Source organism: Hippoglossus hippoglossus, chromosome 10 (assembly GCF_009819705.1).
Source record: "Hippoglossus hippoglossus isolate fHipHip1 chromosome 10, fHipHip1.pri, whole genome shotgun sequence".
In the NCBI taxonomy this organism is placed as follows: domain Eukaryota; kingdom Metazoa; phylum Chordata; class Actinopteri; order Pleuronectiformes; family Pleuronectidae; genus Hippoglossus; species Hippoglossus hippoglossus.
Window position 1 is genome coordinate 24,041,310 of NC_047160.1, and position 23,970 is coordinate 24,065,279.

The following is a 23,970-nucleotide window of genomic DNA, read 5'->3' on the forward strand; positions in this document are numbered from 1 at the left end:
CTCGGTTCCACTCTCGAGTCAAATGGAATTCACTTGTGCTCCGTATCAGCGTTTCAAAAAGAACACCTCGTGCTGATTGCGATGAGCTTTGTGATGGAGAGACACGTCCGAATGTTGCAGAAACAAACTCAACGTTGAGTCATTTAGAAGCTGGCAACTCACGGGGGAATGTTTGGAATACCATGTCCTCACGTGGAAAAACACTGAGGTGCAAAATGAGATTATTAATCTTAGATGAAATATTAAGGGCTGAGATAGAAACAGATGGTCCAATATACTTTTAAAACAAGTTAAGTGAACATATTTTGCGAGTTTAATCGAACAGAGACGAACACGTGGAGGTGACGCCACCGAATAAAGTCGACATTAGTTCCATTTCACAACGTCTGATTCGTCAAACTCCCCCGGACCTGAGCTGATTCCTCTCAGGAGCCTCTCCTCTGCACCGGGGGAGAGAGGCTGGGAGTTTGTGGGCAGAGGAATGCAGCTCACATCTTTGCCATAGCAGCCGTAGAGGTAATGCGCTCGCGTGTTGGCGCTTGTCGAGGTGAGCGCACCTCCCTCCTTCTGTATTAATAATCGCATGTCCTATTGCTGTACCAACTGGGCTGTGTTTTACTGGGCCAGGGTTTGCTTACGGGAAGATAGATGATGAACTCCCCCACCTCTTCCTCTAATTTGCACAATTACTTCCCCCCCCCCACCCCCTACGTCTGTTTCACTGAAGTGTTCCCGATCCCCGACTGCTCAACCCTCACCACGTATTCCCAAACGTCAGGACTTCAGCTAATAAAGACGTGAATTCAAAAGGGGAAACAAATAAAAACTACAACGTAGAGCGAGGACCTGAGTGAGATATACTGACGTCTTGGAATGTGACTGGAAAAGTTAAAAATAGCCTCGCTCACGATAAAGCCACGGAGTTCACAAATCCTGACAGGAAAAGATTTGACTGTCTTCTCTTTCTTTTTTGTCAAGAAAAATGTTTACATAAGCGCATCATCCACGACAATTGACTTATACATCGAAGGAATTGTTATTAAGATACAGACGACTGTCAAAATCCAGCCGTGAAAGAGAAAATCGCTGGTGATGACAATGATGGCTTCCTTTCCGTCTAATATAAACATACCAGCGTGATCACTTTTTCCCCCAGGGCAAAGTCATTGTTCCATTTTGAAAGCTCCCTGTGAATGCCTGAAATGTTCCCTTGATATTTTTTCCCTCTGCTCGTTTATTTGCTTGTATCCAGGTGATGTGCCAACCTGTCACATCAAGCACAGATGGCCTTATTTCCTCAGAGCAAAGGTCAAAACAATCGTCATGGGAGGGATGGGTGTGTCGGTGTGTGTGTGTGTGTGTGGGGGTGGGGGGGGGGATCGATAAACCTCCCTCAGTAGTTTTACTTTGACGTGTTAAGTACAAACTACCCGAGGAAGCAGATTTTGTCGACAACGTGCTAATTCAAACATGCCTCTGACAAAGAATTTGGCAGAAATGTTCTGAGACGCATCATTTTTACATTTGAAAACACAACATTTTTGTCCGACTACATCACAAACTGTGGCTGCAGAGAAAAGAATCCTCCTTTTTTTCATGTTTTATTTGTGTATCAGATTAAATTCATGTGGACGTGAAGACACTGACCATGACGTCTCTATTCCGTAGATAATAAAGGTTAAAATCCAACTCGACTCTCACTGCTACTTGGGACCACCAAGCTGCAAACTGGACCAGTGCATCTTGTCCCAACACGTCTGCATTACCAGCAGCACTTATCCCCAGTTACACAGTATTGACCACATGCATATTATGAGGTATTATCACATGTTAACAGCACCTGTTGTTGTGTTCTTTCCAAAAACTAGACGCGCAGATGTGTTTAAAATCACACATCCCTTTGGGTCGTGAGAAAAAAAAAAAAAAAGAGGGCGGAAATGTACATGCCTGCAGAGACATGACCTTACATTTCTTTCCACCAGAGAAGAGCCATGAAAATATTATCTTCAATTTGAAGTTCTGCAGGTAAATCCTAGAAAGACAAGGCCAGAGCCTCCGACTCTGTAAATCAACAGCTAACAAATAGTTGTCCACAGTTTAAAAAGAAGCCTGATATTAGAAAGTAATAAGGTTTACATAAAATAAAACTATTAATAACATTCGCTGAGTGTAAAAAGTTGGATAAAGCACAAACAACATCACAAACAAAATATGTTAAAATGCAACTATTACAATTTGTTGTAACTAATATGAGGAATGACTAAAGGTGATAAGATAAGATTTATTGTAATAACTGTTAAGTTAAAGGTAGAATATTAAAGTGAGATCAAGGATTTACAGGAAGCCAATGTAATGAAATAAAATTAATTAATCTTCTCGTCTTGGTTAATATCCTGTGTGCTGCAGTGTTTCATACAAGTTGCAATTTACTATTAGTTGATTTAGTTGAGCCCGAAAAACAAATGAGACGAGATGAAGTGTTTCAGCATCAGCGATGGAAAAGAACGTGACATATCTTGGTCATATTTGTAATATTATGTTTTAAAGAAAAGTCGGATCAAGTATGACACACATCTTAATAATTCTAGGATGTAGCGTAACATTTCTTGTGTTTTTCGAGCTTCACCAGCTGATGAAGGGGGTCACGCTTAACAGAGATGTAAAGCTGAGTATCGTCTGCATAGCAAAGGAAACATAGCTTGTAATAATAGATCACTGTACCAGAGACAACACGTGAATAGAGAAAGGAATAAGACCAAGCACAGATCCCTGTGGCACGCCTGACCTTAGCATGGTCTGATGAATAGATGTTGTGAAATGTAAACTGTCCGAGCAAATGGGTTCAGACGTCCTCTGGAGATTGTCGGAGTCAGACGGGTTGACAAGAGGAAAATGTCTGAGTCATTCAGATGAGGGGAGGAGCTTGTGTAGAGCAGCAGGAGGCGGGACATGACAAATAAAATCAGCTGCAGGAATCACCTTTTTTTTTTGTAAAATTAAAAAATCCCCATTATTAAAACACTATATAAAATGCATATGCAACTTGCATAAGAAGTCAATTGACATAAAAAGATTGGTATTAATCCGGTTTGTGGATTCATGCAGAGCAGCCATGCCCCCACTTATTCTTGATTCATGTGGCACTTGTGTAAACTGGTGCAATTTGGAGCCGATGCCTCATTCGGGATTACAAAATCTTTCGGTTTCAGCCAAGATTTCACATAAGCCCAGAATCAAGACTTATGGTCATTTGTCTTGTCACGGATAAGCAGCGATTTAGCAGAAAGTGATCTAATGTTAAATAAAGACTCAAGTATTCTCAAAGGTGCATTACTTTAAACACACAACAATTAGAGTAGTCGTACTTGCCATCTCTGCTTTTAGCTATCACAACTGGAGCAGGGGAAAAAACGCAGGCTGGGCTCTTACGAGTGGAGTGATATAGTAAGTCTGACAGTAGTGTTAACATTCCCCGAGGGCAGTTTTAAGAACAGTGTAGGATGAGGTTGCATAATCTGCGCCTGAAATTCACGGAAAAGAGTGGCTGGTGTTTGAGAGGGATGTTCTGACACTTCCAAGACGTCTGGAGAGAAGCGTGTGGAGTAACGCTCTTGGCAGCAGCACCAGTGACTGTATCGAGTGAAAATTTGTAGCTTAATTGATACTAGTTGCTACAAGCCGTGCGAACAAAGGCATGATGAAGTGGGGCATACGCACGTCTGAATTCTAATGTGGATTTGAGGGTTTGTGTCCTCGAGCATATCCGAACAAACGTCAAGATTTTTTGAATAATTGATTGAACCACAATGGGCTGTAATCTCCACTCTTTACTCTTGTAGCACGACAGAGCAATGTTTTAATGAGCGTCTCCGCAAATGACAAATGTTTATATACGTTTAGACGACGTCTCCACGTTAGAATATGTCAGTGTTGCCATCTTGCACTGGTCTGTAATGAAATGTATAGCATTAAATAACTAATTAAACCCAAGTTAATGAGAAATGAACACTTTAACATGTATCAATGTGAAAGGAAATACCTAAATATATACCGTGTACCCAAATTGAACCCATGGCCTAGTTAATAAAGGATTTTCTTATCTTAAACCAAACTATATTACTCAGGATTACGTTTCAATTCAAATCACAACATACATTATTACAAGGCATCTACCATAGTAAGGTTGAGACATTCTCATATGGATTCTGTGTGTTATTGACGCAACAGGTGTCAGAGTAAAGTAAGGTGAATTGTTACAACGGTAGTGAAATGCATTAAAGTAATAATAAAGACACCTTCCCAAAACTACACACACACACACTACACACACACAATCCATGACTGCTCTGTCCCATATCGTGTGACAGCTGGATTAGAGAAAAGGGCGAGATTTCCCTAATGGTCTAATGTCGTGTTTGGCTGCTACAGGCCGGGCACTGATACCTGCAGCCTCTCACACAGCTCACCTGCACAGTTTCTGTCTGGTGTCACTACTTCAGTAAAAGGTACTGATTGAATAACAACTGTCAATTGACCCAAATTACAGAATGAACACACAGTATTTTCATTTGCATCTTTTTAACCATAGACTGTAGATTAAATACATCTCCACTTCCTCCTACAATCCAGGAAATGACACCAAAATATCACGGATACGAACTCGGCCATCTTTGCACCACAGATTAGAGTCATATTCACTGTCAATCAAGATGTTTCATCCTGTTTTTATAGCATCAAATAACAAATAAAACCACTTATTAGAAACATGAACACGTGAACATCACATCAGTGTGAGAAGAACTATACCTAAAAAGACAGAGGCCATTATTAAAACAAATTTAGTATTTAATGTTTACTTTGACTTTATGGTTTGGACCATGTCTCATCCAGTTTGACAATGGAGGCAGGGTTTATGTACCTAAACTGCAGCCAGCCACCAGGGGGCGATCCAGATGCTTTGGCTTCACTTTAAGGGAGCTGTCATGTCATCCACAGCCTGTGGTTACAACTGCTGCAGATTTGATTTGTGAGATTTTTAAAGTTTTCTTTGGAGAAAAAACAACATTCCCAGTTCGACCTGTTCAAAATTCAGATTATTGGGAAATTGAATAACAACTTGCAGTAACCAGTTTTTAATGAATCCAGCACCACAAACAAAGTTCCCTGGATTGTATATGGGTCAAAACTAGATACGACTAGAAATGAAAAAACCTGTTTGGGAAAAGTCAGAATCAATCTGTCAGCAGTTTGCTGGTGTTGGATGTTATTTGCTCAAGTGGAATCGTAGGGTTTTCTTTATGTCTTTGTGTGTCTGTGTGCCCTTTAGCATCGTGGTGTGTGTGTGTGTGTGTGTGTGTGTGTGTGCGTGTCAATACCTTGAGGCTCCTTCAGTCAAACCCTGGACTGGAATTCAAGTCAACCACGAAGGGGGGATTTCCACGTGCCTCTCAGACGTCTTGTGTGCAACAATAAATTGTGCGTCATCCCGTCGCTGCATCCGCCAGCGCGCCTCACTTCCTCGTGGCTTTGGGGCAAAAACTGCTCAGCTGGCAGTGAAGTCATGTTTGACTCACACTTCAGGTAAAAGGTTGTTATCGATTTATACCATTATGGAGTCTGGCTTTGAAGTTAAGGCGGGACTTCGCTGCCACCCAGTGGTAACAACAAAGATGGATGGTAATTTACAATTAAGGAGGAAAAGGGGGTAATTGTAAGATTGTGATAATGAGGGAAACATCCAGATTCCTGCTTCTTTGAATCATCTCCACTCAGCAGATGTCAGCTGCTTCAAACCGTCACAATCTGAGCAGGGAGGAAATTTACAGATGTGCATTTGACGGCAAATCAGTTTTCATTTACCGAGTGACAGCGAGGGAGATAAGAAAAAGTCACGTGACTGTAAATTTTGGCGTCTGTCGGTTTGAACCCCGGCGCCTCAAGTTAGCATTTCTCCAAAGTTTCCATGGGCAAGATTCTGGACCATCAGCATGAGTGCGTGTCTGTGTTTGTGTGAAAATGTGCGACTGTTCAATAAGAAAAGTGCTACGTTTTACAAACTGAGATGAGTGACAACATGGAAAACTGACAAACAACAACTTTAACGAGTTTCATGAGTCATAATCAGACCAGGCTCTGTAACATGTAAACAGGAATATGAATGGGATATTCCATAAGCAGATAATGAGCTTCAAAAGTACGACAGGTTATCAACAAAGATCACAATCTTCTTCTTGTTTTTATTTCACATGAACATATTTAGGAACTGGCTTCACAATTATTCAGTTCAGAATCAAAAGGATGACGAACTAAAGACCAAACGCTGAAATGAAACGATAACAAAACACTTCAAACTACAGAACATTTCAAAATAAAGACCAGCACAACAGATCCAAGCTGCAAAACCAGCTATTAGCAAAGGGCGGATTAAGCAAATACGTAAGAAAACATAATTCTTCAGCTGCCATACTTGTAAATAAAAGCAAGAAATAAAAGTTCTTTGAGTTCGATACAAGCAAAGTATAAAAAAAAAAGAGAAATCATTCAGGATTCAGGACGAAGGAAACTCCTCAGACTGACAACCTGCTTCTACTGAAACCTCACCACAAACACCACGTTACAGATACTTAAAATCTAACTCAGATTCATCTAAATTATCAGGGCGACTTTAATCCATCTAATTTATTGGGAGTACTCAACTTGTCACCTAAGGAATTTCATATCTAATTAACAAACGAGGTGGTGGAACCGAGTCACGTGATTGGCTGTGGATCCACCTGCCAGCGTTGGGCTCATAAAAAGCTTTATACAGGATCATAAACACATTATAAGCACAGCGGCTGCTCGTTGTCATCAGAGCGCCGATACACAAGAGAACAAACAATTACCAGGCGGAGTTCTTTACGAGGATCCTGCGAAGCATCGTGTTGCGGCTGATGTCATTTTTTCTGATATGGACCTTATGATTACGTTGTCATAAATAACGCTCATCATAGGCTCGCTATCTGTTTTTAATGAATTGGACGACGCTTAGAATCAATGACAGCGGTGCCAACTCGTAAATAAACTCCTGGGGCTTGTTAACAGCCTTTTTTAAAAAAGACCTTTTGTAGGTAATGTAATGTTACTTTAAAGAAAAACCTGGACATCTGCGTTGGTTTTATAGGGCCTCATAATACTCTGGAGCATTTTTTTGCCGCAGATGATTTTTGGCTGTAATCACTGTAATTATTACCCTCACAGGTTATGAAGGATGTTAAATGGGCTTGATATAAATTTACATTCACGAGAAAACCTCTCTGTAACGTTTACAGGTTAAGATGACACTCAGGAACGTAAGCGTAAAAACGTAGTATATATAAAAAAGGTAAAGAGTAATACTGCTCTCGTCCAGAAGTATCAGGTTTGGAAAAAACACAGGATGGATTATTTTCTTGTTTGCTCAACAGATAAAACTTAAGATATGTGAAAGTAGCAAATTTACAATTGGACCCGTTGCTGCAGACGCGTCAATCTCATGCTTTCTAGTTTGCATCTTTTTAAAGTGAATTGTTTTAGATATTTTGAGATTGATTTGCTTTATCATGGCGGGGGACAGACACATATCTTGGGGTTTTAGGCCAAAAACATATACATTGAGTTACTGCGTGTTGCAGTATACTTTTCATTTGCAATTTGTAAAAACACATCACTGACCGATTTATGCTTTGTAAATCCAGACAGAATCTAAAATAACAAAACATAAAACCATATACAACCACTGGCTGATGACAGAAACTTGTCCCCTTGTCTCAACCTTTCCTGTACAAACTCCTCAGATTCACGCAGAATGGGACTCGGACTCATATCAGCTTACATCACAGATATTTAAAGGCACATTCTGCAATATCTCCTATTGCATTATTGACGTAACAAGGAGACGCGGTGTCTCGGATGCAAAGCACCTGAAACCAGGCTCAGCCGGTATTGTTCATCGAGGCAGAAACAACAACTCTGCACCTGCAGCGCAATGCAACATGCACCACCGACCGGTGAAGGGAGTTAAGAGGCAGATAGGCAGAGTCGCCACCTGCAGGCAAAGAAATGAACTGTTTTTTTCCCCCAAATTCCAATACAAATTATCTTTCATGTCAAATTTGTTTGAAATAGATTTTTGGAAAGAAACTGTCATTTAAATCAGTGTTGCAAACCAAACATACAACTATGTTTGAAAAGGGGTCAAATCAAAGGTGCATATGAAGTAAAGTTTGTTCCGTCAGTCTTAGGCTCTAAATTCTTAAATTTAAAACTTCACTGTTGCCAAATAATTTACATGTCTATCACTTATTGTTGCTATAAAAAGCTGCAGGTGGTAAAAGTGATTTAGTCATAGCAGCTACTTCTGTCCTGTAAGAGACAGACATGTACAGGTCTTTATGGATGATGCCTCTCCTTTCCTGTAGGTGGCGCAGATTGGCAGGTGTAGAAATCATGAACAAGTGAGTTTGTGGGGGGGGACAACAATTGAGCTCCAGGAGGTTCTTCGCATCTAAACAACGATGAATCATTAACAGCGTTTCCTGCGTTCGGTTCCATCCGTTCGCTCCGATTCAAAGTTAACAGGGACGACACAATGAGGCTGAGTGGGAAATCTCGCTGACTGTGCCTTTAAACGTCTTGCAGGATGCGAAACATACGAATGCGTCAGGGTTCGTTACTTCTTCTCGATCTTCAGCGTTTGTACAAAACTCCAGAGGTCCTTGACCACCTGAGGGCGGCGTGCAGAGAGGAGAGAGGGATAACGACAGAATAACAAGGGGAAGAAAGAGAGAGAAATTATAAATCATCCAAATGAAGTGCGATACAGCATGAGACATATGACTCACTTTTACTACAACATGCTTTTGTGTGCGTCTCGCCTGTGGGAACGCTGAGTTTGGACGGGGCTGCCGGGGGAACGACGAGGGGCTGGGCGGGGGCAGCAGCACATACCAGAGTATATGACTAGGTGCTCCAGGTCTGACAGATCTCAGCCTTGGCTGATGAAACCAAAGCACTTCCACAGATGTTTCTACACACTGGGATCAACAAGCGCTCCCCAACCCAACTCCGCCCCCACTCTTTTCCCCGTCCCACCCGGCTCTGCAGAGCTATCACCTGCTCCCACAACTGCACAGCACAACGTTTTTGAAATCACAAATGCACGTTCAAATATTCAATTGTGTGATCTCAAAACTGAAAAGCAACACAGAAGCACAGAGCCCAGATACCTGGCACGCTTTGCAGACTCTGCTCCTAGGAGTTATTATTACGGTGATAATCTACAGGCTTTTCTGTGATTAATTCCTGTTCTGCAAAACAATGTGCAGGAGCTGTTGTTTATCTTCTGAACATGGCAAGCAGCATTAGAGGAGATTTAAGTCCTGCATTTAGAAAGACCCCGTCTCGGGGTTGGTCAAAGGCCTTGAATGTGAAAGAGACTGGTACCATCCACATACCACCGTCCCTTCATTAAGGCTACAAAAGACACACACTTCAGTAAATCACCAAGAAAGAGTTTGCCTTGGCAGGTGTACTCCCCTTCCATCTCGAAAGAGCCCGCTGACACAAAATGGAAATAATTCAGAGGAGAACACGCCGTGCCCGAGAGACGTTTGAGGCAAACTGGACAGTGTAAGGTCAGCGAGGACAGCGTGAGGAACAATAACGCATTCCTGGATATCTATCATGGAAGCGAGCCCTTACAGCTCAAATGAAGATTGATGTGATCGAACCTGCAGCTACTACGGATTCCTAGTAACCTGGGAGCGACTTCTCCCATTGGCTCAATGGTTTACAAAACTCAATGTGTACAGAGCAAAAGCTAAGAAGCAGGAAGTGTATGTAAATTACAAGTGTAATGTCAGAGCTAAAATGTGACTGTGACTTATTTTACAGGACAACGGAGAAAAGATGCACATTTGTTTATTTTCTTCATTTATGTTCTATATATATATATACACGTTTATAATAAAGTTCATTGTTAAACTATAAAATGTCAATCTTCAGTCGGATTTCCTTGTCCCACTAATTTGATGACGAGATGTAAGGAATCATTGCCAATTTTTCTTTTAATATATATATATATATATATATATATATATATATATATATATATATATATATAGGAATTTCTTTACTCCCTAATATTGGTATGTGCTTTAGCCCCAAAAATCCAAATCGGTCCGGCTCTAATAAAGATCAGTCTCAGACTCCTGGTAATCTGGGATCTAGGAACGATACACAATCAATACATATATAAGTAATCAAATGACTCGTGGTTACGTACCTTTTTATCAGAGATTTTAAAAGAACTTTTGACGAAATTCTCAAACTTCTGCTCCGTCTTCGGTAGAGGTTTCCCCTGATGGGAGAAAGCCAGTAAATCGTCAGCTCGACTGTGAATCAGACGTTCAGACTGGTCATTGATCAACAAACTAAAAAAGGACGACCGTCAGTCTTACCTCCTTGGCGGCTGTTGACAACTTGTTCTTGACGTCAGACAGAGACGGAGCTTTCGACGGGCTGGCGTGGGGTTTGTCTTTTCCTGGGGCAGGTGTCTTGGGAAATACATCAGCCAGATAAGAAACACTGATTGATACGACAAATAGAGAGATTTATAGACGTGTAGATAAAGAAAATAGATAGCTCCATATTATAGCACAGTATTTCTTTCTTCTACTCAGGTTCAGCAACTTTTAGCTGTATTAACTCAACACTAAATTGCTAATTCTAACTTATCGGTGATTGATTCACTTGCTGACCCAACATGTCAGTGTGTGCTGCAGCCCTATTGTGACCCATTTATTTGGGTCTGTGTTTACAGACTTGGCGGGGGTAACCAGCTGGAAGAGGATAAAAGCATTAGAAAGGACAGCGAATTCTAGCCTAATTACTCCATCTCTGCTTTTTAACAAATACATCAGGTACAAATTATGGTTTTTATGGTTTGCATGCGAGAGAGGGAAAGCCCCGACTCTCAGATGAGCAAGAGGGATTGTTTATCGAATGGGTTTTTCCACTGAAGGTAAATCCTAACATCTAAAGGGGAGAAAGAGTCAAAGGGCAAATGCTGTTGTGCTTGTTTTTTCAATAAATTTATCCTGACATCAATGTAATGAGTTCCAAGAGATAATATAAGACTCTCTTGTGAGCTGTAAGTGAATCATCGAGTTCATAAGAACCAGGAAGCACCGGGGAACTCTTTGGAAACGTGGAAGACGAGACTTTGACCGACAAAGACGTCTACGTGTCTGTGAAGAAAAGAGCAGGGTGAGCCCTGAGCTGGCGGGCCCCCACAGGTGTGTCCAGACTGGGGCAGCGGAGGCCCCAGAGGTCCTCAATTAGGAAGTGTCTGAATGTGACACAACAACACACAAGTCGTACAACATGAATGCACGTTACACAAGCCCCGGAGCTTGTCCCTACACGCAAAGCCGGTGTGGAATCCAGCGAAATTGCAGGGTTTCATTGATAGCCAGAGACGCATTTGAAAGAACAGAGAGAGCAACTCATAGAACAACCTTCTACAAATCAACAAGTGGACAGTTTGTAGTTCTGGTCGGTTTGTGGATAAAAACACCAACGGTTCTTCAGTTTACTGGGTCAGAGGATGGTGCTGATAATTTCAAGTTTGGTGTCTTTATTCCTACGAGACTGAATTATACATTTGAGTGTTTCAGCTATTTCTGTTTTTCTGCGTAAGATAATAAACAAAAATATGCTGGTTTAGCATGAACTACTCTAATTTTCAGCACATTTAAGCCATTACAATATTAATTTTCATTTATGACCTCATATGGTCTAATTTATTGTATTTAGAATTATCTTGCCAGGCACAAGTTACCTGTGTAGTTTATAACACTCCTTTGTTAATATCTACAGTTTATACCACAGGTCTTGAAATGCAGGCAGAAATGCTGCGGTTCAAAATGTTGCATTAAGAAAAAAAGAAAAAAATATTCTTGATAAAATCCCAGTTTTCCTTCTTTACGAACTGGTTCAACTTCAGAAATTCTCCAAATCCAAATACCTCCAGCAACTAGAGGCGACGCAGTTTAGTTAAAAACAGGTGGAATGATCTAAAGAGAACAAATGATCTCTCTCATTTAAAAAAAATGCAGTAATCTGTCCCTGTCCCTAAGAGATCTTCATTTTATAGCATAGATCAAAAGGTATTAGGTAAAAAAAAAAGACTTTGACGCACATGCCACGCTACAAAAGAAGAGCACATATGCTGCTGGCTCCGGGCCAGACAAATGCACCACGCATTTATTATTTACGGGCAGCTCTCTACTTCCAAAGGACAGCTGTGGACCTGAAACAGCTGATAAACACACAAAGCAAGCACGCTGTTTCATCTGGGCCAGACACTGATTACAGATGCCACGAGACATGGAACTTAATCACAAGCACGCCATCATCTGATGCGATCCCTTGTCTTCAATCCAGTGCGAACACATGGTTGTGACACCTTTGCTCATCAGCTCCGTCTGGGATGGTAGTTGTCATTTCGTTGGAATCTGTGCTTTGGGGGCCTGTTTTCTGGGGGGGGGGGGGGAACCGTCAGGTCACTGGGAACCGTGGCTCCACAGACTTCATGCACAGCAGGTACATTATTCGGTAGAGTGAGACAAAGAAGCATACGTTACATTAACAGGTCAAATAAACGAGCGCTAACAAGGGTAGGCACCTGCTGCAACACATGTCAATCAGTCGTTAAAACAATGACTCACACCCTTTGGGATAAGCCTGAGTGAAGTGGTTAACAACTTTACGACTGTGACGTGTGCTTGAAAGCATCGACGTCTCCAAAGCCATCAATCAAAAGACACCAGCTGCAAGATAAAGTTACTCCAGATTACAACGACTCGAGTTAGCTTGTTCTCATGACAAGCTTGTTACGCAAGAAGGTGCAGTTTACACGCCGGGCCGAGAGCGGTGCGAATCGCGGCGCTGGCAACAGATCTGACGAAGCCAATCTAATGACCAGTCACCTGCATTTAGGACCGAAAAAAACAGACACCCACGCCCGCTTCCTCGCTCCTCAGGGGCATCTGGAAGCGCAAGCTGCACCAGACATCAAACGCAAGTAATGAGAGCAATTGGGAGAAGGTGTGTCCAGGAAGTGAGGGGTGTGAAGAGGTTGCAGAGAGGGAACAGTTGTTGTGTGGAGGTGGAGAGGGGAAGGGGGCAGTCTAAGCATCACAGGCCACAGAGTTAAACTGTTGGGATGGTTTCGGCCATCGGCTAATCCCTCGGAGCATTTTAAGAGCCAGTGTGTTATGTCTGGACAACGGACACTACTGAATTCACCGCACTTTCCCCTGCAGCTAGATCGCTGACCCCTGGGGGGGGGAATTGCTTTGGGACCATGGGAGTTAAGCAATCTTGTGGCTTAGGGTTTAACGTGATAAAAATCTGAGCTCTCTATCAAAGTGTCACGGGAGAAATGACGATTTTCTCACGTGCACCAGGCTTGATGGTGAAAACTTATCTTAACTGAGCCTCAATCGGTCATTTGTGTCACAGCAACGTGCTTCGAGAACTTCATATACTATCAAACTATGTGTTTTCTGATCTGTATGTGTGCTACAAAGAGTTGGGGGGGGGGGGGGGGGGGGGGGGACCATCAAAAGTGGCTGCAACTCAAGACAGAGGTGTCAGGCCAAAGGGTCACGGGTTTAAACCTTGCCCCAGGGAACCTGTTTAGAGGTCAGGTATGTTTGCTTAAAAGAGAGGCAGAGTTCAAATGTTGGGTTTTGAGAGTCCCAAGATTTTCCATTCAAGAAATTAACTATCAGGTTGGACTAATTGCAGTGTGTATTTATCACATTCCTCGGGGTCGGAGTGGGAGGAAGTCTTCATGTTTCTCTCTTTCTTTTTGGAACAGTTTTAATTGTGAATACACATAAATACAAACAATTACTCTAAGTTATAGGCACACCGTGTTTTTCCAGACTCACGTATAAGCAGAAGTCTTCTAACACAACAAGGTCATGTTGTTGGTACAGGATTTTTTGGGGGTTTATTATCTTCGGGAAGGAAGTTATGTTTTCACCCCTGTTCTCTTTTATTTGTTTGCGTATTCTCAGAAGGATTATGCAAAAACTACTTTACAGATCTCCACGAAAGAAAAGAACTCATTCAGTTCTGGAGCGTGTCTGGACACATTTTCACTGTGGTTTACAGAGGACATTTGTTTTGTTTGCTCTTCACTGCTTCATTTCTAGGAGAGTTAATTTCTTTGCTGCGAAGAGTTTGCTGTTACAAGTTGAGCAACACAGCACCCATAAATCAAAGTGTGTCTAAGTGTCACAGTAGATCTTTGCATACTTCTTTGTCAACTCTTTTCTGAAACTACCACTTCCATTACCCATCGTTATTTGCCTACACTTAAAGCGAGACATGACGCATTTCATTCAACTTCACAAATCGAGCTGTATTATGTCTAACTAATTCAAAACGTATTTAAACTCACAAAAGAAACAAGCCTAGGATGGGGAGTAAAAGGGGAATTTTATAGGGAGGGGTGTAATTTAGATGCTTTCATTTCTTGACTTGCTCACCAAACTTGGAACCCTATCCCATTATTTTGCTTAAATATGAACAACAATATAAAAGAAAAACCACAGGTCTGTCTTTAATGCATGTATAAGTCTGCACCCCCCCCCCCCCCCCCCCCCCCTTTCTGATAAACAGTGCTGGAAAAAACCTGGCTCTTAGTTGAACCTTACACCTGATCCTCGTTCTGCAGCCCAGCAGCTGTCAGCCACCTAATTCAATAACAACAAGCACAACCACAAGTTAGCAAAAGCCGAGCAGGTGATTCAGTCTTTCCATACCTTAATCTGTGGTTTGACCGCAGAGCCCGACGCTTTCCCTGCAGGGCCGTTCTGTTTCACCGGAGTCTTGTTGGGCTTCTTTGCCGAAAACTCTCGACTCTGACAAAGCAAAAGACACAAAGCAAAAACAAATTCCTCAATGAGACATCCACCGTTCTGGACGATATCCTGCTGTTTACAGGGGCTTTAATCAGCCGAAATGTACCAGTCTGCTTTGCAGAAATTCCCATAAAAATGTGAAAGAGAAAACAAGCAGAGCCTTGTCTCAATAGCAGAAGCATAATGAAAACATGTAAACTAAATAATAAATCCTAGTTAATAAGTGATGATAAACCTGTGCCTTTTATTAACACTTCCTGAAAAAGAACAACCCTCAACATAACGTGTTTATATATTTGTTATATCTTGTTGGATATCTGCCTCTCTGGGGATCTGGTGGTGCAGCCTTGTTGTTTTGAACACTCCCATATCAAAGCACTAATTGCCAGCCCTCTTTTATAGCTGACAAATTATAATTGGCATTTTAAAACGTAATGCAAACCACATTTGTTGAAGTGTTTGCATTTGTGGTTAATTTTCTTCAGTCTTTCGCCATGAGGCATTCACATCGTTTCCTTTCATCCCTGCAACATCATAACAATATCAACGCTGCACATGTAGACGCCTTTTAAAATGGATCACAGCACAAAGTCATAAACAAAAAACTGAAGCAGCAGTTGCGGCTAATTCTTGAGAATTAACAATTTATTCTGAATAAGTATCTCAGTAAATAAATAAAAGGTTATTCCAGCCTGTGCTAAAAACATAACTGCAGCTAAATCAGGGAGGATACGTAACCAAAACTATCTCCAAGCACCATCGCCACCATCAAATTACAGAGGAAACTCGAGACACACTGGGTAATTTCTCACTGATCAGACACTTAGTGCCCCAATAACCCGTCATTGTTCTCCTCCACACTGGAGGCCTTCCCGTCGGGTTTCCATTGCTCTCAGGCACCTGTGTAATTACCTTGTAATAGCCGAGGCAAGTACCTGCATTTCCTGAGCACCAACCCTTTCCTTGCAATCACTGGTATTCACCTTGGAATGGGCTAGAAGTGTAATTGCCTGTGTTGACATAACTGCTACAAGGCAATTACACATGTAATGTCCTGGAGCGGTAACACAAGATGCTGGGAGGTTGTTTCACTGAGGCTTCAAAAGTGTTTTCTGGATTTTGTTTTTCAAATTAAATTGTTGACAACGCTCTTACGTGGATGCAGCCGTGAATGTGTCCTAAGTTTACACTGGTTTTAGATTTAATGTTTTTCCATTGTGTGGCTGTATCTCTTGTTCTTATTTTAAAAGTTTTTCAACGATTACTTTCTTCATTTTGTTTTAACTAAGTGCAGTTTTTCTATTCAGGAAAGGTTTACAACTTTTTAGCATTTGCATGATAAAATGTCAGACAGCCCATCCCACACTCAATGTGGATGCTTGACTTGGTTGGCAGTGTGCAGGTTAAATGATAGAGACACATAGAGGAGCAGTAAATCACTGACAGAGCAGGTAAAAACCGTAAAAAAAAACTTTTTTTTTTACGGTCCAAACAAGTATGAAAAGACCCCAAATTAACTCTCAGGTGGACTTAGTGGAGCTGTGCATGGCCCCCATGGTGTCTGCCCCGGGGCTGGGTACTAAAGTGCTTGGTACTTGGTGCTAAAACTTCAAATTAAAATACATTTCTGTCTCGAGTCCCAGTATTAACACTTGTGATCAGTCTACATTACTCCAGTATAAAAAGTGTAGGGTTAATAAGCGATGTGTTGGAGAAGTCACAGAAGTTCAGCACTGCAAACTCATCTTTCAGTTCATCACAAAGTTCTACCACGGGAGCAAAGGAGGCATGAGATATGCTCTAAGAGAAATAATTATTATTGTGACTGACTGAGATGTAACGTTCATGAGTTCCCACAATGATTCCCTGGTTCCGGGGGGTTCAGATCCTGCAGTAGGAAGTCATCCTTTCTGTTTAAGTATACTTTGCCACTTGTTTTTTAATTGGTGTGTTGTTGTCAATGCCAACACTGGCACGACCAGACGGTTCTGCTGCCAGAAATAAGATAATTGTATAATCTGAACTAATGATGTATGATTTACTTGTCATGGCAATACTCTCAAACTGCACTTTCAATGTCTATTTACAAGTCAGTCGCAGGACACACGTGCCTCGGGGTCTTATTTTGAAAACACATATCAAACAAACGCAGAAGAAAACATAATCGCAACGATCAATATTCACACAATTTCACCAACACCCATTTTCACATTGATAATCAAAAGAGGACTAAGTTAGAATAGCACAAAAAAAAAGACAGAAAAAGTATTAAAATCTGGATGAATTTCTGGTGAACCTTAATTACCGAAGACAAGACAGGACAGCTACGGAGAAGAAGGGTGAAGAAAGGGATTAAGGTCGTAGAAGGGAGGAATGGTGGGGGCAGGAGGTGGTGGTGGTGGGGGGGGGGGGGCAGAAGGTGGAGGAATTGGAAGAGAAGACAACAGAATAAATCAACAGGTGACAGAAATGCTCAGCTGTCATCTGACCCTGAGGCGAGGATCGGCGCTCACGTCGCAGGTATGTGCATCTGCCCGGCTTTGATGTTTTGCCTGGCACAGTTTGCACTTGGACAGTGTTTTTAAAAAAAAAACACACACACATGCACCCACACACTTGCAAGTGATTGTGCTAACACGCAAAACAAGTGTTCAAAGGCAAAGGCCAGGTGCAAAGCTGAAATGGCATGAGAGACGATAAAAAGGAGCAATCATATTAACAGTGGGATGACAGAGGGACAAAGATATGCAGCGTTTCAGAAAAATGGGGGGAAGATTTCTCCCACCAGTGTACGCGTGTGCGTGTGTGTGTGTGTGTGTGTGTGTCTATTAAACTGTGAGTAATGAGTTTCCCTGCATATGTACTGTAGATATATGTTATTAAAGTTTGCATTTTCACAAAAGTTAGGAGTTAAACATTTGAGTGTACATGTCTACAGTGAGTTTCTGCATGTCTGACTCTGTGAGTGTGAGTGTGTGTGTGTGTGTGTATGTGTGTGTGTGTGCAGGATAACACAGTGCTGTCGTGTTGGTGAGACGGTGAGAATTCAAGCAGATTACAGAGGAGAAATCCGATCATTACGCCACACAGACCCTGTGTTTTACTCGCAGAAAACAGGTGGGTGCATGAGCCAACAGGATGAAAAAGTTCCATGTTTTCTATCATACAAAGAAGGTGGACGGTCAGCGGGTTCAGGGATGGGTAGGGCCCGCTGAGATGAAATGCTACTATAGGACACCGTCTGTGGGAGTTTAAATGATGTGGTTGAAACAGAAGGGGAGTGGGCAGAAATTCCTTTCACACACGAGAGATCTGAGGGCAAGCCCTTGGCTACCCTGACACCTGGTGGACAACCGAGGATTGAAGACACTCAAGTCTGTTTGGATTAAAGCTTGGTGATTCCACAAGGACGTTTAGTTTGGTCTGAGCAGTGATGGAAGTCACAGAACCATAATGTTAAATTAAATATAATTCCCACTTGATAATATTGAAACGTGCAGATGGTTTAAAAACACATCTCATGACTAAAGAAAAAAGTAATACCTGTCTACTTGATCTACTTTGAAGAACAGGTGAAGAAACAACTGTTACATAGTCATTATACATTATAATAAAAGGTATTTGTTAGTCAAAAGAGATAATGTTCTAAAAATCGACCTTATTTAAAGACCAGTGTTGGGTACAGGTATATTTTCTATTTAAATGTGTTGGTCTGAAACTAAAAACACTTTAGAAACCTATTTGCAGCAGGTGTAAGATGGGGCCTCATGCGGTGAATATAAAATATAATGAACCATTATCTTATATTCATAACCGTTCAAAGTTATTTTGACAGTTTTGGCTCACATATGTTGGAAAAGATAAAAGGGAGGCTAATATTCCAGGCAGCTGAATGGTCACGTGATGCTGCTCAAGTTTAAATACAAATTGTCTGATGTGAATCAAAACTGAGTAAATAAACAGAGCATCAATAAACGGTTCCACAGGAGTTCTGGTTTGGCAAGTTTAACGTTTAATAAATGAAAAGTGTTTCATAGGGATTTATCCTGGCTTCTAAATGTGATGTAAAGTATATAATGGCAGGTGTTTTTTCACAGGTAACATCTTAGTTTCCATTCCTTACCTTTTCAAGCTCCTTTCCCACTTTTTTCTGAGGCTTCACAACATCATCATCACTGTCGTCATCTTCATCGTCACTAGAAAAAAGCAGCAAGCAAAAGACTTGTTAGGTAAAGTCAAAAGCAGAATGACAGACGTCTCAGCACAAACGCTTGAGTAAAGAATGGTGAGTTATGTTTTAATCATAAGTGACAGCAAAAAAAAAAAACATACTCATCGTCATCTTCGTCACTGTCTTCTTCATCATCGTCATCAGAATCCATCTTTAGTTTTTTCTACAAGGAAATAGAATCATCAGTTTGTTGGCGACGCCTTCAGAGTTTCAAATAACAATAACAAATCACCAGCGCTGCCTAAATACCGTTCAAACACGATTCAGTCTTGCTCATATCTAAAGCTAGAAATAAATAAACCCTGTAACTGTTGCAAAATGAGCTCAAAGAACAAACGGAGGTAACTACCAACAGAGGCTTCTTCCCCGACATCAGGCCCGCAGGTCGTTTCACCGGCGAAGAGTTGTTCTCCTCTTCCTCATCCTCGGAATCCTTCACACCTACGGAGCAAACGCTCGTTACTGCTTCGTTTTAACGATGTGGTAACGTGTGAGTTGAGTCATGTGATGTGATATGTCTGTAATTGTAGAAGAAGGAAAAGTGACTCGAGCAGAAACAGCTGCTGGAGTGATACTCACTAACAAAGTGCTGCCCGCTGATGTGAACTGGTCCAGAGCCGGACTGGAGACGGAAGGTAACGGGAGGCGTGATCTCAAATCCACCTAAACTCATCTGGACAACATAATTAAAAAAAATGTTTTATTCATTTACCATTTACATCAAGCAAATGCAGACATGTAAACGTTTACTAACATAATAAACAATGCAGAAAACATGTGCATTACTGTTTAAAAGTTTATGTTCTCTATTACACTTCATTGTCTTAAGGGTTTGATAACGACATCTCAAGAAGCATTGCAAAAAAATCAGTTTTTACTCCATAATGTTGGCATCAGCGTGTGTATGAGATAATTTAAAGCCCCTTTAAAGCTTGACAAATTGCTGTCAGTGCTGATATTGACTCACAGACGGCAGGACGGACGGCTTCAGGGCCACCAGTGGCACTTTGGTGGTTTTCCCATCATAGGTGAGGCCCTCGACTTCCACCATGTGGAACTTGTCCTCGGCTTCAGCTCCCAGACACACCTGCAACAGCAGAGTGGTGCAAAAATAATACTTAGATTAATAAAAAAAAATGAATCGTTAGATTAATAGATAAAAAAAAATGAAGAGCCCTAATATTAAACCCTGGTGTCTTCCAGCTGCAGAGATTATTAAGATGTGACAGAAACAGTAAAAACTAACCACACTGATGTTTACATATTTTAACTCTGCATTATTGACAGTGTGTGTGTGTGTGTGTGTGTGTGTGTGTGTGTGTGTGTCTCTCTCTCTCTCTCACCGCTTTGAGTGACAGCTGCTGCTCCGTGTCATCGTCCTCTACGTCAACTCTGAACTCGCGTTTGTCGGATTTCAGGGTGCAACCTTGGGACAAAGAAAAAACACACACAACAACACACGTGAAACTAACTCAAGCTCAACGCACAAATCATACAAACACACAACAAGGCGGTGGGGGGGCAGCTTAGCCGAGCTAGCTAACAATAGAGCTGAATTGGCGCCGAGTGCGCGGGGGGCGGGGGGGGCAGGCAGGTTAGCATGCTACTTGGCTAACTTCCGCTAGCTCCAGATGTTGAATGGCCACATGTGCGTGATGCCGAGGCGCAGCGGCCGAAGGGGAGACGGGTGAGACGCGAGGTGAGTGGGGGGGGGGGGGAAGGAGCTCACCGAACAAATACATCTGTGGTCGGCTCCCATCCGAGATGTCGTCCTCCATCTTTGTAGTGGGCGGCCAAACTTCCGGGAAGAGGTGTGAGCGACACGCGACGGAGCCAATGGGGAAGCGGGAACGTCGGCGACGGAGGGGGGAAAGGTCTGAGCCAATGGGATTTAGAGAAGGGGGCGGGACGATGGGAGATGGATGTTCTAATGGGTGAACACTAGATGGCGCTGTCATTATATAGATAGATGATAGAGAGATGGATGGATAGAGAGAGAGAGAGAGAGAGAGAGAGAGAGAGAGAGAGAGAGAGAGAGAGAGAGAGATGGATGGATAGATGGATAGACTGATAGATAGATAGATAGATAGATAGATAGATAGATGGATAGATAGATGGATAGACTGATAGATAGATAGATAGATAGATAGATAGATAGATAGATAGATGGATAGACTGATAGATAGATAGATAGATAGATAGATAGATAGATAGATAGATAGATAGATAGATAGATGGATAGATAGATAGATGGATAGATAGATAGATAGATAGATAGATAGATAGATAGACAGACAGATAGATAGATAGATAGATAGATAGATAGATAGAGAGATATATTAAGATATTCTCCCTCATGTCTGTCACTTAATGTTTGGACTAAATAAAGAGGCCTTTGGTCAGTTGTATTAAAATATTAAAGGTGCAGCCCAGGGACCAGTTGATCTGTGAAGACTCTTCTGTGGTTGTTTAAATATACTGATAATAAAAACACACAACCACTGCAGGCAAATTACACAAAATCATTTTATCTGTGGGAGGAAAAGACGGTTTTAAGGACAATTTAATGTGTATAAACACATTCCTCTTTATTTAGTCAGGGATTTAATTAAGACTACAGATTCTATTCATTCACAAAAGATCCTGGAGCAACATTTAACTGAAACGACTGTATTTTTATTTAATTTAATGAATTCATGTATTTCTTTGTTTTGATGGAATCAAATCGGACCATGTATTCTCTTTTAATTTGAAGAACAACATAATACAAATAGAAAGCTTTAATGAAATTACTTTATATTTATTTCATTGAATTAATACATTTATTTTTCTGATGGACAGTTTTGCGTCATGCAGAGCTTCACCCCAGGCAAAGGAACCTCAAACCAAAATGTCCTGTAATCTAATTGCGAAGCAGCAGCTGAGTTTGTAACCTTCATAAACTCCTCCTCGCGTGTCACCATCAGGCCGCTGCGGAGTCGGTGTTGAGACACTGAGAACCACAGAAGCAGCATCCAGAAGAAATGAGTGGTCTTCACGCCTGAAAGCTTAAAAAAACTTGAATGCATCCCTCGGTGCCAGGACACGTCTTTGTCAGGGCTGTTGCTCACTGATGGACACGTCTTACTCAACATGTTTGTTTTGCAATGTGGTTTGGATTCCTGAAGGTGCACGGATATAAGAAGTGTTTATATATTCACTCACTGCATCATAAACTCTTCATCTTATGACCAATTTATATTCTTTATCAAAACTTTAGGAATTTGTTTCCAGATACATCAGAATTTAACATAGTAGTTTACATATTTGCTACTGAAGCACTAATGGTAATGGAAGATGCTGGTATTTGTGCATGTGTGTGTGCATGCTCGCGTGCAGACGTGCACCCAAAACTCTGAGACTGCACTTTTCCCCTCCTCAGTCTGTTGGACCCCCACTTTATACCCACTTGTTCCTGCATGTGTGAGCGGCTGCACGAACACACGTCATGTCAGCAGGTTGACTTTCCTCTGAAGTCTCTGTCATGGCGTCGCGGCGCTGAGAGACACTTTCGCTCCTCACCTCACTCGGCTGGAAGTGACTCGACGCTCCTGGACTTTTACAACAACCAGCGTTTGTTCAATAATCGTCGCACTGAAAAACGAGCAGCCATTAGCTGAGTTTACAGCCGAGAGACGAGCGGCCACGTGTTGGAGGTCACCCGATGCTTCGGTTCTGACGTACCTGCACGTTGTATCTTTTAGATTTGGATTGAATGAGTCAGTTATAGGGGATTGGCATTTGTTAACCTTCTGCAGGTTTGTTTTCCTGCATATCATAAACACACAACAGTATTATCTGTAAGCTGAAAACATTATTTCATCATTTTTTTTATCAGTGTATGTTTCGCAATCAAACCTTGAGCCTCTCAGCAGCTGCCTTGTACAGACTTAACTATTTACTGCGTTTCTCAACACCTGACAAGAGCAGACGGAGCGTGACGCAGGGAACAACATTGACTACGTGGTGAAAAGGTTTGTCTTTGGCACCACTGCTCCAAACAGAGCGCTTGATAGGAAGTCTGATAGAGGCCGAGCCTCTTGCTCTTGTTCATCTTGTGTGGTGACATTTTATTGGATAAGGACGGAAAAGGGGTTGAGAAGAAAAAACTCTGCAGAGCCATGACAGGAGAGGAGAGGAAAACATCTTTAAGCACCTGTAGAAAAACACAATGCACGGTTTGAAAACAAGAAAAGGGAGGAATTTTTCTAAAATGGGCCAAGTCACGTCTTCAAGGCGTCCGAGACAGAGAGATGAAAGAAGCGGCAGGCAGCGGAGGAAATGGGGGTTGAGGAGGCGTCACCTGGAGAACTGTCGGCTACTGACAGGATCCCAACCAGGCAGGGCGCCCTGAGAAACCCACTGAACACAGGCGCTGTGTTTGAGGGAAAGCTGGGGGTGGTTGAGGTTGGATGCAGCTGCAGACAGCTGTTTCCAACCAGATCATCGACTTGCTGTGAGCGGAGAGGCAGATATCCAAACACAAAGGCACAAGATGTTTCATTCTGGAGTTTGAGAAACGCAGATCTGTCATAAAGGCCTGTTCGCCAAGATGAACAACGTTATGCTCACAGGTCAAAGAAATGTTGTGAGTGGATGTTGAGTTCAGGGCTCGTGCGTTTAAGAACCATTCATGGTGTTGGAGGCTCATTCACGAGCGAGGACACTGAACGATGTGTTCACTGAGCTTCTAGATGCCGTGTTTCTGTTATGACTTGGGTGATAAGCATTTGTGTGATAGGG

At 41.9% G+C, this 23,970-nt stretch overlaps 1 protein-coding gene across 2 annotated transcripts; it reads right to left on the reverse strand.

Moving 5' to 3' along the window:
- Positions 1-6,203: 6,203 nt before the first annotated feature.
- npm1b (nucleophosmin 1b) lies at positions 6,204-21,010 on the reverse strand. 2 transcript variants are annotated; one of them, XM_034598339.1, is made up of 11 exons: positions 20,918-21,010; positions 20,532-20,614; positions 20,156-20,275; positions 19,768-19,861; positions 19,538-19,629; positions 19,290-19,351; positions 19,081-19,153; positions 14,859-14,957; positions 10,479-10,574; positions 10,304-10,378; positions 6,204-8,743 (listed from the first exon to the last, which is right to left on the reverse strand). In XM_034598339.1, the coding sequence occupies exons 1-11, from the start codon at positions 20,964-20,966 to the stop codon at positions 8,690-8,692; spliced, it is 897 nt and encodes a 298-aa protein (XP_034454230.1). In that variant the 5' UTR covers positions 20,967-21,010; the 3' UTR covers positions 6,204-8,689. The 2 variants fall into 2 exon arrangements, with proteins under 2 accessions (XP_034454230.1, XP_034454231.1); XM_034598340.1 differs by having other exon boundaries at positions 14,859-14,948; positions 19,535-19,629.
- Positions 21,011-23,970: the final 2,960 nt, after the last annotated feature.